Source organism: Camelus bactrianus, chromosome 16, assembly GCF_048773025.1.
Source record: "Camelus bactrianus isolate YW-2024 breed Bactrian camel chromosome 16, ASM4877302v1, whole genome shotgun sequence".
In the NCBI taxonomy this organism is placed as follows: domain Eukaryota; kingdom Metazoa; phylum Chordata; class Mammalia; order Artiodactyla; family Camelidae; genus Camelus; species Camelus bactrianus.
The window spans coordinates 48777785-48791746 of NC_133554.1; the positions used below are offsets into that span (position 1 = coordinate 48777785).

Genomic DNA, 13962 nt, shown 5'->3' on the forward strand with positions numbered 1-13962 from the left:
AAATATCCAACCACAAGTTTTTATGATTATAGTTGCATTAAGCCCCTGTTAGAGGATTTTACAAGAATGATTTAAATCACTCCCTATGTTGTAAATAGGTAAGAATCAAGTTGTAATTTCTAGTTTTAAAAGTGAGACTCTCCCATTTTCACACTTGAAGATAGCTATGTACGGCTGTATGCATTAATTCCACAACAGAAGGAAACTAACTGAAGCTCCCCTGCTGCCACTTAACTTCAAAACAAATCCGAATGGAAGCTAACGAACACCTTTACACAAGCATGAGCCTAGCTTTCTTGAACCAACGAGTTTTATTCCAATTACAACAAACAGCACCACAAATCATACTTTATTAGAAAACCTGAGGGAAGGAAAAACAAGTGAAAAAGATGAGTCAAAGACATTGGCTACTTAACGGTATAGCTTCAGATACTTAAAAACTGTTGCAATTAAAGACATTTACTAAATCAGCCTGGTCTCAAAGCAGCAGGACCACGAGCTACTTAACCTATTCCCCAGCATCCACTCCTGCAGAGTGGGGACAGCGATGCGTGCTCCCCGTAGGTTGGAGGCATATTCTAAGTATATGTCAGCGTAGTGGCAGCATTAGGTGAGCCTATTTGGTGAATTGAAATCCAGATGAAAATCCATCTTACGTTCCCATCTGGGGTACTCTGCAGCCCCCTCCCCCTTTTACCTAGGTTCCTGATTAAGGTTCTAACACCATCTCCTGAGTTTAGCCCCACAGAGAAAGAATTAGTACTGATAATGAACCAGAAGTTCTGGCTGAATAGATCAGTATGCAGTTTTTAGAAGGGCTGCTGGTTTTAAATGTAAATGTCTTACTTCTTTATTATTTCCCTCATTAACGTGTATAAGCCTGTAATAACTCAGTGTATCACCTCCAGTCAGGACCTCCATGCTGTAAAACCCTGGACTTCCAACCCAATGCTGTCCATCATCAGTGGTACCAGCTTGAGAATACAGAGATCCTTGGAATAGTGTCAAAGCAGCACACTTTCTAAAACAGTTTTCCAAGCATCAATACAATGCATCTTTCGCATGGAGATTAAAATGCTTTAATCTCCTACGATGCAACATTTTTCTGAAAAATGAGCATGACAAAAATAAAGGTTAAAAAGAAACCACGGATTAAGATAGAGGAACCAAGTGGGGAAAGGCATGACGTAATTCCACGCACACCTCTCCAGTCTGTTCTTCTGTTTGGGGATCGGTGCTGGCAACACCTCCAATAGCAGGACCTCCCTGAACATACCAGTCACTTCCATCCCTCTTCCGCTCATTTTCTCCCTTTAGACCATCCTCCCCTAGCTCCCCAATCAAAGGAAATTCTATGCATCCCACGAAGCTCAAATTGAAAGCCACCTCCTAACGAGCCCAGAAAATAACTTCCTCATCCTCACGAATCAGCAACTCCCAACTTGGTTCAGACTTATTATGATGACCTGTCTTCATCTGAGTCGCCAGGCTTTCTGACCCATGCCCCGCGGCGTCTGGCACACTATGGATACAGCAGAGGTCCACGTGTCTGGCAGACCCTCCCACTCCCGGTAGTCAGCACTCAAGTGGTACCGAGTTGAACTCTTCATCCTTCCACACCTCCACCATCAAACGAGTGGTGTAACTGAAGTCTGACAAAGCAAAAGGAACTGTGAGGCTGCAGGGGACCCGGGTTAATAGCATGGAGTCTGGACCCATACAGCCTGGGTTTGAATCCCAGCTCTGTTATTTCCTCATTATGTGACTTTGGGCAAGTTACCAAACTTCTGTGCCTCGGTGCCTCTGTTTCCTGATCTGTAAAATGGGGATAACACTACTTACCTTTTCAGAAATGCTGCGAGGATCAAACGCACAATTAAAAGGACTCAGAACAGGGTTTAAGAGGAAGCACTACATGGGTGATTGTTACTGTGTTTCACACACAGGAGAATCCCTACATCACAGACTTTGCACACTAGGTACTATACCAGACAACATCACTGCAACAGTCACGGTCTCAACAACACACTAATCAACACTTAAGAGTTAGATCATCTCTAAATAGAACTTGGCTTGAACTCAGCTATTAACTGCACCTTCCTCTTATCTCATTTCTCATACAAATTTGTCCAAGTTGGATCTAAACTTATTTGAGTACACCTTCAAGTCCTGTGCTTCTTTCCTTATTTACCTACCAGAGTCATCCAAGATAATACAGGTGGATCTCATATTTCCCAAAATGCCAAAACTAGATATGTATAGATATTGGAGGGGAAATACAGCGAATGAAGGCATTAAAGATTAATTGCCTTCATGCTCTTCTCTGTGAACTTACTCTTAAATTCTAATCTTGTGCTGACAATTAATCCCCTCTATGCCATTCTCATTAGAAATCTATTTCCAGAAACCATTTTCCCCTTTGTATAATTTAAGAGGGTTTCTTTTTAACGTGGCTACGGTAATTTCAACTAGCCAATACAGAAATGTTCATGTCTCAGGTCAAAGTCTGACATGAGGTTTCAGTTTGGTGGAAGAGACTTGAAATCAAGGGTCTGTCATGGAAATTCTGACAGCGGACAGCGGCAGGGCCTTAATTCTATGCCACCAAGCCATGTTTCAGCGTTTCCCTTAATGGCCTCATTCTTTCCTCCCCTCGTGTAAATCCAGGCTTTGTAAGTACCAAAAAAGTTTCCATTTGGCTCTGAAAAATGTTTTCTGCAGAACTGTCAGCATCTGAACCCGTGCTCCACCCTTCCAGGCTGGTAAATTCAACTCTTGTTTCTTTAAAAATGACAGCATTCTGAGCTTAACGGGGCACTTTTGAAGGAAAGTATTAAAGAATTAGACAGTTCCGAGATGCCCAGCCTGTCACAGCATTTAAGTTTCTCCTTCCAATGGAAAGAAGCTCGTCAAGGGACTGTAACAGTTACAACCACTCTCCTCCATCTTTCTCCCATCAAAGCGCAGAAACCTTTAGGGTAGGAGTTTTTAAAATGCCGGAATCAAGTTGAGTTATTCTTCCCTCTGGAGCATGACAATTGGCTTTCAGCTATTAGCAACCTTGAAGTAAAAAATCATCTAAATAACAGTACCGAACATACTGGAGCTGGTTTTAATTTTTCCACCCTGTACCCAAGGCATCTCCACATCTCCTGCTGTGACCCATCATATGTTCTTGTTTTGTTTGTGGCAGTTAAGATTTCTGATTCCTCTAGACTTACCATATGACCCAGGAATCCCACTCCTGGGCTTGTATCCAGAAGGAACCCTACTTCAGGATGACACCTGCACCCCAGTGTTCATAGCAGCACTATTTACAATAGCCAAGACATGGAGACAGCCTAAATGCCCATCAACAGGTGACTGGATAAAGAAGATGTGGTATATTTATACAATGGAATACTACTCAGCCATAAAAACCGACAACATAACGCCATTTGCAGCAACATGGATGCTCCTGGAGAATGTCATTCTAAGTGAAGTAAGCCAGAAAGAGAAAGAAAAATATCATATGAGATCGCTCATATGTGGAATCTAAAAAACAAAAACAAACAAACAAACAAAAACAAAGCATAAATAAAGGACAGAAATAGACTCACAGACAGAGAATACAGACTTGTGGTTACCAGGGGGGTGGAGGGTGGGAAGGGATAGACTGGGATTTCAAAATTGTAGAACAGACTACACTGTATAGCACAGGGAAATATACACAAAATGTTATGATAACTCAGAGAAAAAAATGTGACAATGAGTGTGTATATGTCCATGAATAACTGAAAAATTGTGCTGAACACTGGAATTTGACACAACATTGTAAAACGATTATAAATCAATAAAAAATGTTAAGAAAAAAAAAAGATTTCTGATGCCTCGGTACTTTTCAAAAGTTAGAAGACACATAAAGTGCTTTATTCCTACTGTACCAACTCATCAGGTTTAACCTTACACGTAATTTATAGATACAAGTTAAAAATTTAGAACAGAAAATTTTAAGTATGCTTAGCTTCAGAGAGTACTTCTTCTGAAGCCATCTAAAGAGCTACCCTAGTTGACATAAAACTAGATTATAAACTAGATTTTTTTTTTTTAAACAATAGGCAGGCAGAAGTCACTGTGATCCTTCTGGCTATGAACATTCATATCATATCCCTAATATTTATATAATTTTACACCTAGCAAATATTTACATACTGTCTACTGAGTGCCAGGCACTGCATTAAACACTGGAGACAAAGAAATAAGACTCAGTCCTTGCTCTCAAGGCTGGCAGAGCAAACAGACCGGTGCCAACAGGGTAAGGATCCCGTGAAGGGGAGCATGCCCAGAACGGCGGGCAGCATGAAGAAAGGTCCGAGCTAAACTTTAGCCTACGACTCGCAGGTGAAACAGGTATTATCTGGGCAAAAAAAATAAAAGCTGGGGAAAGAATCGAGAAACACTTCCTGGAACCCACAGCTTATTTACAGGGACTAGAGTGGGAAGAAAGCACACTTAGGTGAGTCTGAGACAAGACAGCAGATTTAAGAGCCTTAGCAGGTCCTGCCAAGGAGCTGGACTTCATCCTGATATGGAAGCTATGCAATTAGAGCTTTTCTGAAAACAGAACAAAGGAAAAAAAATGAGCGAGCTAAGGGTTCATGCGCCTAAAAACTTAAAATCTGAGTATCACCCAGGAGAGTGAAACACTCAGGATAGTAAGTCATTGTAAAATTAAAGGAAACGTACAGTCAGATTCATCTGCAAAAATACTCATTTGGTTTCTACAGCATAAAAGGATGCGTAACCACTCCATACACCACAGCATCGGCTTCTGGAGGGGAATCTGTGAATAAACACGCTTTCACTTGGTGTGCTGAGTGAAAGAGGTAACTCAGAAAGCCGTTCGTCAGAAATCATTTCACAACCAGTTTGTACCAAATGGGAATCCCCAATACTCCTTCTCCCCGCGTGTCCCACTCCTAATGAGTATGAATGCACTTCTGCGGAGGGAAAAAAAAAAAAAACCTGTTAGTTCTAACTGCCCACCACAAGCACTTTTCTGCATTTTAGTCACTGTGGACAATTTCATCTTTGAAATTGAAATAATGCTTTGCTCTGACCTCAGTGCAAAACCTCCAGAGTTTCGAGTTAAACTCATTTGCTTGGACCTGTCTTTTTGGAACTGTACAGATAACCAGGAGTTCATCTGTAGTTCTCATAGTGTCTAATTTGGGGGAGGGGACAATATGAGAAGTGGGGTCCTGAGATGCTGACCTGTTTTGAAGATGGAAGACCCCGAAATAGGTCTTCAAGATCGAATGTCACCAGCAAAGGTGTAGGTAAAGTTGATTTTTAACCCTTAATGACAGAAAAATACAGAGCTTCAGTCAGAGTCACAGGTGAAGAACAGAATTTGGTGTGTTCTTAGAAGGGAAGCAGCTTCAGATTCACAACCTTCATTCGCAGCGGCATACTGCAAGCATGCGAATCTGATTAGTTCCCCGCAAACAGAAACACCCGGTGCCGACCGTTCAGAGCCAACAGTCTGTCAATCACGGACATCCGCGGGAATTAATTCTGACGCTGTCTCTTTAGGGTGTATTAATCCGAGAGCCAGGGTGAGCAGTACATTTTAATCTGCGACATTCACCAAGAGGGAAAGAAGAGAAAAAGCAGGAAAAGCACGCCGAGGTTAACCAGATGTAACAGGCTAACTGGCACGTCCAAGAAGCAGGTCACATTTTGAGAGGCTGTTTCTATCACTGTAATTAGAGGAGCGCTTGGATCTTGCTAACTCTGAGGAGGAAAAAACAAGTTGGCTCATTCCTTTTCCAGCAGTGAAAGGAGGCGATAAGGCTGTCCCGGCTCTCAGACAACTGCTTTTGGAAGCAGTCAGAGCAGGACAGAGACTCCTGACTGGAGACAGACCTTCTAGGTTTGAATCTCAACTTCATCAACAACGAGGCCAGACAAGCTTACTTCTCTTCCTTTTAAGGAAAAAAAAAAAATAAAAAAGTGGGCAAGGACCAGCTCTCCACCAGCTTCATGAGATGAAGTGAGCACTGAGCAGATCAAACCTACAGAACACCAAGCCAAAGAAAAATCAAAAGGCAAATCTGCGTCCTGTCATTTCAGCTCTATAAAGGCACACGCTTGTCTTCATCTCCGAGAACCTTAAGGAGGTTCCATGTCTTCAAGATCTACCCTGCACTTTCTTCTCCCCCGTGTTTAAGGTCCTTGGTTCCACCAGGACAGGAAGCAACTTCTCACAACGGAGTGGTCCTGGGCATCTGTGCAGGGCTGTACCCCTGCACGGCCACGTAAGGATGGCATAGAACCCACCAAGTCAAAGTGGGAATAACCCAATGAATCTCTCCAGACAACTTCCCTGCTTCCACTGACGCACTATCTTGGAGAAGGGAAGGAGGTGGGAAATCACCCTACATGCTTTTTCACATCCTTATAAGATATATAATGCTTTCTAAATGGCACAGACTACAACTCCAGTTTTAAGAACTAAAACTTATTTCTTATTCTTCCAACTCTTACTTAACATTTCGCAAGTAAAACGATGAGTATTTTAGATTTAAAGCTAACTTACTCCACGAATATGTGACTCATCCGGACCATATGCACCTCTAGCTGAAGTATACTTAGCCACAGATATTTTATCTACTGACCAAAGCAACACACTTCATACTGAGAGCTAGAAGACGCAGTCTCCATCAGCTGATGGCTGAGGAATACTAAAAGCAGCCTCGAACTCCAGCTGCCATCTCCAGAGCGTGTGCTGCCAAAGGCACAGATGAGAACAAGTCATTCTCCCGAATAAGAATGAGACTATCAAACAGAACCAACGGGAAAAGTTAGAGAACATCAAGAGAAAACTTAAACATATTCTAAAACGGTCCGATGTTAAGATTGAGGCAATTGCTGAAACAGGAAACCCTGGGTAACTATTGTGTGATTAAAAGCACTGTCCTGAGCTAACACATCCTTAACTAAGTTACAACAATAAGGCAATGGGTTAGCACAGGCATATTCGAAGTCAAATACAGATGACACATACTAAACAACTGTAACAAGGAGTTAGCACTCTACAGAAAGACTTATCCTTGAAATGGATTCTGAATTAAAATCTGTAAATGCAATAGGGGAACTCTATTAAAGAGATCTGGTTTAATTCTTTCAAGCAAAGAACAGTGCATAGAGCACATTTTCACTGCTATGATTTGTCTGGTTCAAAAATCCTGAATTTCAATTAAGGAAATTCACAGGACAAATATAAATAGTTGAAACATGTTTGGAAAAGTGCTCAACCTTATGCAGGAGATGGAACTTGAAAGAAGGCCCTTTTCACCTACCACAGCAAAAATGTAGAAGACTTTACAGTATCTGCTATTGGTAAGAGTGGAGACAAAGGGGTATGCAAATGGAATCTGAAAAATATAAATTGGAATCTTTGGAGATCAACTTAGCTGTGCTCATTAAAATTTAATGTGTATACACACACTTTTAGGTATCTATTGTAGAAATACACATATTAGTGGTCCAAGAGTATTGACAGCTATATTTGGACTAATAAGTATTTAGAAACAATTAAAATGTCCATCAATAGAGACACAGGTGAATAAATCTGGTATCTCCACACATGCAACTGAATAAAGTAGAACTGACATTTTGAGTTGGAAGGACATCTAGCGCCTACTGCTGAGTGAAAAACGTCGCAGGATGATTGTGAAATTTGATCTCTTTAAAAAGCATGTGAATAAGTGAATGAATGGATGTCTTAGACATTATCCCTGAGGGCGGGAAGGGAAAAGGGTATATACAATTTCATTTTTATACAGTGTTTCTACAATTTTTGTATCACTTTTATAATTTAGGTAAAAGGGAGCGATGCTGACAGACTTAATCTGCTAATCCACTATAAATTCTGGAAATTTAGATGCTCTGGGAAAACCATTCAGGTCCTGCTGTAGCCTCGTGGGCCCGCTCTTCAATTTCACCAACAAAATCTGCAGGTCGAAAAGGGACCAATCCTATCCTAGGATCTTTGTGTGTAGAAAAGGATAGTTTTTTTAAAAAAATAACATACCGACCTTCTCTTCGACAGTATCTAGAACATTTAGTAAACATGTTTCCTCTAAGTTTCCATAGGTTCCCCATCCAAACGTATCAAAAATGACAGTAGATACGAATCACACTGGCCCAGAATCACAAGGTTACATTTTTAAACTTCCTAAAATCATGTTCAAAGACTTCAAACGTTGCCTATGAAGTTCAGGTCCACCACTTTGAGAACTGCAAAGAGCCACAGCTTCCTTTTATCTCTTATGAAGAGACTGGCAACATGCCTTTCTCATTCTTTTTCAAAGGACTCTCCCGATTTCTCAGTGTAACTCTCAAAATAATTTATTCAATAGGGGTTTTAAGCACATTGCGAAGAAAAGTAGAATGCTGATGAATTAGTCCATAAAATACCTACACCTAAGACATGTTTAGAAAATGTGTATAAGAAACAAGCTCACAAATCTGCAGGGTTTAAAAGGCAACCAATTTACCAGCACAATTTTTAAGTTATAAAAAGTACACCCAGTGTCTCTAATGTGCTTAATATTAAACAGTGTTAGGATAATATTTTCCAGGCTACAATGTACTTTCCACTTGCCCTAATAATAAACCTATGCCCAGATGGGAAATGTAACCAGGACTAAATAAACATAATATAGACAGTGCGCAGGAGAGCCAGACGGTGCGCTAATGAACGCAGGATGCCTTCACAAGTGAAAGTGTTCTAAAAAAAAAAAAAAAAGTTTAAACAAACAGAAGAGTATGAAAAGTTCAGACACTAGATGTGCATAAAATGCAACCACAGGTCAGAGGAGGAAATGGATTTCTTTGTGGACGCAATGGATAGCATTAGATGTCTGTCACATTGTTAAGGTGAAGGAGTAATGCGCCTCGCCCTACAGCAACCAGTCGTCATCAAGACATCTACGCAACTTTTAAAACGTGCCAGCTCTGTTCTGGATGACAGTTGGTGATCAGAAAACAAATTTATCACCATGATGTATGGCCTACAACTAGGAGTCCAACCCAGTGCATAGGCAGAAGATGAACAAAAACAGGAAGAAAGAAAAGCCACACAAATACAAAGTGATTCCATTTTTTTCCGAACACCCACACACAGACAAGTCTCCGACAAGCATGTTCTTGGCAACAAAAATAAAGTTACAGGAAGGCTTTTTTCCTTTAAGAAAAAGGCAGTTCTATATGTAGATTACCAGGCAATACCACACGATTTTTTTTTTTTAAGGCCCAAATTTACAGCCCTCATTTCGAAAATATCTAAACAACATTTTTTTGGATCACAAAGCAAAGACGACCAGAAACACTGTTCCAGTTTGGAATGCTTATTTCACATCGTACTTGAAAATGAAATCCAACATGGCAGCTTACCTTGGCACTGGAAGCCTTGTTTCCCAAACCCCCTGAAAAACAAACAAGAACAAGATTTCTTAACATTTTGTGTTGGATACCACACTTTAAGCCAGTTATGTGACAAAGCATCCTACAGAGTTAAAGATTTGTACGTGAAACCCAAGGACTTGACAGTAAAAACACGCCTAACTAGCTAACTGGAGTACAATGCTGTCAATTCAACTCTGAAGAGGTCTGACCTCCCTAAGGCTTGCTGAACCATTTCAACATATTCAAGGTTCATTTCCAGCTTTTCACACTTTGTTATCGATACTCAAATCTCAAGGCAAGAATATGACTATATTCAAAGTTGTTGGCTACAATATTCAAGTAACAAAAAGGACCTTATGGTCAAAAAAAGTGGCTTACTACAGTCCTTAAAGACCAACTGAAAATTGCTTTTTCTCCCTAAAAAGACAACTAGAAAGTGGCTTCATCGTTTGCCTGTGAATTTGTTTAAAACAGTATTTCTCATCTAGAAGCTGCCAAACAGCACCATTCTTAACACTGAATTTTTGCTTAAAGGAGCCAGGTTTTACAAATATCATTCATCTTGTTTGCAGGTGAGATTATGATCTAATTTTACTGAGAAGCAGTAGCAGTTAAAGCACATTCAAAAGCTATTCTGCTCTTGTAAATTACTTTGGAGAATTTACTCTCTAAGCAGAGAACCCAGACGTGGACATTAAATTGCAAATACCATTCCAACTAGGATGAACTACATTAAAATCCTCAGAAGGTTATGAGTCCATCTCTTGCTTTACATAGCATTTTAAGTTCACAAAGCACTTCAAATATCTCTATGATTAGCTTAGTCCTTCCCCTCTCCAAAAATTACTTAAACCCAAATAGTTTTAAAATACCAGTGCTTTAGTATTTAGATGATTCGTAAATCAAAGGACCCAGAGAATAAAGAAAACTGGAAAATTAAAACCTCTGTTACACAAATTCTAGACTATATTTTCTGGAACTTCCAAGTGGCTGCCTTACAGTTAAGTGGAGAAAGGGTGCAGGGATTACTCTGGGAGGAACAAGACAGGGTGATCTTTATTTTCCACTTCATGTTACACCTGTGACCTGACATGCCACAGCAGTTCACCAGGAGCTAACAACTGATAGTGGAAAGACTTTGGTCAGCCTGCATATGTATGTTGCAAGTCCCTTTTCCAACTTATCTACTTCCTTCAAAAGTAATCAGCAGTCTAACTGTTCCCTTTTAATGGGATTTCACAGCTGACACAGGAGGCTGAAAACATCCCCTTAACTAAATGCAGTATCTTCTCTGCCCTGATGCTCCAAGCACTTATTTTAATTTAGCCTTATCTACAATTACCTACTCCTTGGAGTGCAATTGCTTCATACGCTGACTACACGTTGGAAATCATTCATAGAGGTGGCTGTGCTTGTCATAAGTGTGCTTTTGAGCTGATTTCTAAAAAAGGATTGGAAAAATTAAGCATTTATTAGCACTTAGAGATGATTCCCCAGGTGTGGTGCATTCAGATAAAGTAGTCCATAAAAGGAAAATGAAGCACTTATCAGCACCACCTTTGAAGGATTTGCCCTTAGAGATGATTTTCCCCAGGTGTGACAGATCCAAGTAGCAGCATCCATAAGTTTTCCGGAGGGCCCCAGCAAGATACTTAAGCCACACAGCCAGCTGCTGTCAGGGAGCACTACGTGGCTGCCACCCTGGGGCCGCTCCCCAGCCTAGGAAGGGTGGGAGTTAAGGACTCCTAGCTACAGCTCACACTTAGGGACCTTCCTACATCCAGGAACAATATGTACAAGAGGCAGGTGTCTGGCAACCTGAAAAAACCTACTGCTCCTCAAACTAGAGCACCTGGACTTACTTTAGTTTCAGCTTTCTAAACTTGGGGGGGGGGGTCACCGACCTCTAATAAAAGTTCTGGTTAATAAAAGCCATGATTCTCTCACTAGGGGAAAAAAGCATACACACGTACACGATTTCATCTAGTTTTACAGGGTTCAGAGACCCCCCTGAAGCCTATCCACTTACCAATTCTCCCTAAAGCCCCCAGGCCCCCCCACAAGTTAATACCTGCGTTCACTGAAAGTTACCTGAATTCTGACACCTTTAGCCCATCCAGTGTTTTTCTTAAATAAGGCCTCTGTCCTCATCAACAGGGTTACAAGTCTAATCTCGTGTTGACAGGGTCTATTTTAAATGACTCCCTCTGCCCTTCTGCCATTTGCTTGCTCCGTTTAGTTCCCCCTCCCCCACTGCAAGCTTTCAACAGTTTGCTGCCTCTCCAACTCTCCGGGCTCACCCAGGAAAGTCGAAGTCTCTCCGTGCCCAGTAGATACAAGCTACAGTAGGCAAGGATCCAAGGTTCCAGGGGAGTTCAAGCCCGAAGGGAAACACAAAATACACACTCCCCGAATGCGCCCAGCCTGGCTAGCCAACTTGGACCGCGCCGCTGCGTCGCCGCCGCTCCCCCGCTTACTCCCGGGCGTGTTTCTCCGGGAACCTCTGCCCTCTGCATTCTAACCTTTTCGCTTTCCTCTTCGCTCACTCCCCGGCAAACGGCTGCTCGCCGGTCTGTACCGGAGGGCGGGAGCGCCGGGGAAAGACGGGGGGCACCAGCCCGGTGGAAAGGATCAATGTCACTACCACGCCGGGCCAGCCTCCCTCCTGCAGCAAGGGGTGTGTGACCGGGAGGCTACTTCCCCGGGAGTCCTGTCCGCGTGTGTCAGTGGCCGGGGCGGCCAGGCGCGAGGGTGTCATTCCGGGAGAGAGTTAGAACTCCCGCCGGCTCTCCAAGTTCCCCGAGTGAGTTAGCCCGGGGTGGGGAGACGCGCCCGTACGTGGGTGGGGCGGGGGGGCGGGCCAGGCGAGGGTCCCCGGGGGCGAAAGGACCCCGAACTGAACTAGGAGGGACTGGTGCCCGGCCGCCGAGAGAGGGGACCGGGCTGCCGGTCCGTGCGCCCCGCCCCGCGCGCACCTACCAGATGAAGTCGGTACAGTGGCTGCAGAAGGTGGGCTGCTTAAAGAAGCGGGCGATGAATTTGTGGTTCTTCACCTCGTGCACGTTCTTCTGTCTCAGCGCCCCTTTGCGGGCGAAGCGGTTGGCCACGTCCTGAGACGCCGTGGAGTCGTTGGCCGGGAAAACGTCAGCCATGGTCCCCCCCAACCACCTCTTGCCTCCGCCGGGGAGCAGCAGCCGGGGAGGGCCGGGTGGGCGGGGGCGGGCGGGGGAGGGGCGGCGGGGCCACGGGCGACCCCGGGCGGGGGGCGCGGGCCGGCGGCCGAGGTCGCGGCGAGGAGGCGCGGAGGCGGCGGCGGCGGCGGCGGCGGCGGCGGCGGCGCCGGGGGAGAGTCGGGCCGGAGCGGCGCGGAGCGGGAGCCGGAGCCGCTGGCTCGCTCGCTGGCCCCACGCTCACTGACAGCCCGGCGCTCGCGCTTCCTACTCTCGGCGGCAGAGGCTGCCCGGAGCGGCGCCGCCCACCGCGCATGCCCCGAGTGCGAGAGCCGCGCGTGCCTGTGGGGCCGCGCGCGGCGCTGGCGCCGGAGGAGTCAGCGTCTCCGCGTTTTCGGAGCAGCCCGGGAAAGGTGAGAGGCTGCGTCGGCCCTGGGAGGGCCGGCCCGAATTTGGGAGCGGAGGCGGACGCCGGGAGGGGCGGGCCCTTTCGCCTTCGCCGCCTTCTTCTCTTCCTCCCTTTTCTTCCCCTCGGGCCGCGCGGCTTTCCTCCCTCCTCTCCTTCCGCTCCTCTTGCTCTGCCCACTCCCCTCCCGTCTGCCTCCATCCCGCTCCCGCGCTCTCCCGCCAGCTCATCCTCCTCCTCGCAGCCCGAGTCCCGGGATGGGGCCTCGCTCCGACCCGCTCGGACCCGCTCGGACCCGCTCGGACGCTCACCTACTGCTCCCCGCTCCCCGTCTTCCAGGAGCCACCCGTGTTTCTCGGGCACGACGCCCGGGTTTTATCGGCTTGTATCAATTTGAGGTTTCACCTGACTAAAACCTCCACCACCCCCCCACCCACCACGCTGTTTTATACACGGCCCGAGAAAGGGCGCGAGTTTCAATCATGGAGCCCTGACCCTTTCACCTGCCTCCAGTGGTCGACCTGTGTTTCACCTGAGTCTTGTGTAGACCTTTAGCTTGGTTGTTAGGATGGTTAAAGGACTTGTCCTGGTTGTTTATCCCGTTACATATTGGCTACCACAGTTAAAACTGTTGATAATCAGACTTTCTTGATTTTACAAGTCCAGAACCTTAATTTAGAAATCGTTTTGCATTCTAAGCTAATTACTGCAATACTGACAGGTGCAGAGTGCGGCCAGTACATTTGTAAATTACCAAGTAAAACTGCTTGTGAAAGGGCAGCTGGTATGAATATGCAAAGGACGCACGTGGGGATGTACTAACTAATCACTTGCTGAATATTTATTAGTTCTGCCTGGAGAACGCTAAAATACGTAAGGGAAACAACGATCTCCCAGCATTTCATTATTGCTTTATTTCGCTGTCAGAGTCAC

At 44.6% G+C, this 13962-nt stretch overlaps 1 protein-coding gene across 3 annotated transcripts in view; it reads right to left on the bottom strand.

Annotated features, from left to right (window-relative positions):
• PRKCA (protein kinase C alpha) overlaps positions 1–12761 on the bottom strand; it is a 361417-nt gene extending 348656 nt beyond the window's left edge. Inside the window, exons 1-2 of one of the 3 annotated variants that reach the window (XM_074343523.1) lie at positions 12433–12761; positions 9442–9473 (exon numbers count right to left, since the gene is read on the bottom strand). In XM_074343523.1, the coding sequence (XP_074199624.1) occupies positions 9442–9473; positions 12433–12605 (205 nt within the window). In that variant the 5' untranslated portion in view covers positions 12606–12761. The remainder of the gene's footprint in view (positions 1–9441; positions 9474–12432) is intronic. The other 2 variants (XM_074343521.1, XM_074343522.1) reach the window with 2 other exon arrangements.
• Between the last annotated feature and the right edge of the window lie 1201 nt (positions 12762–13962).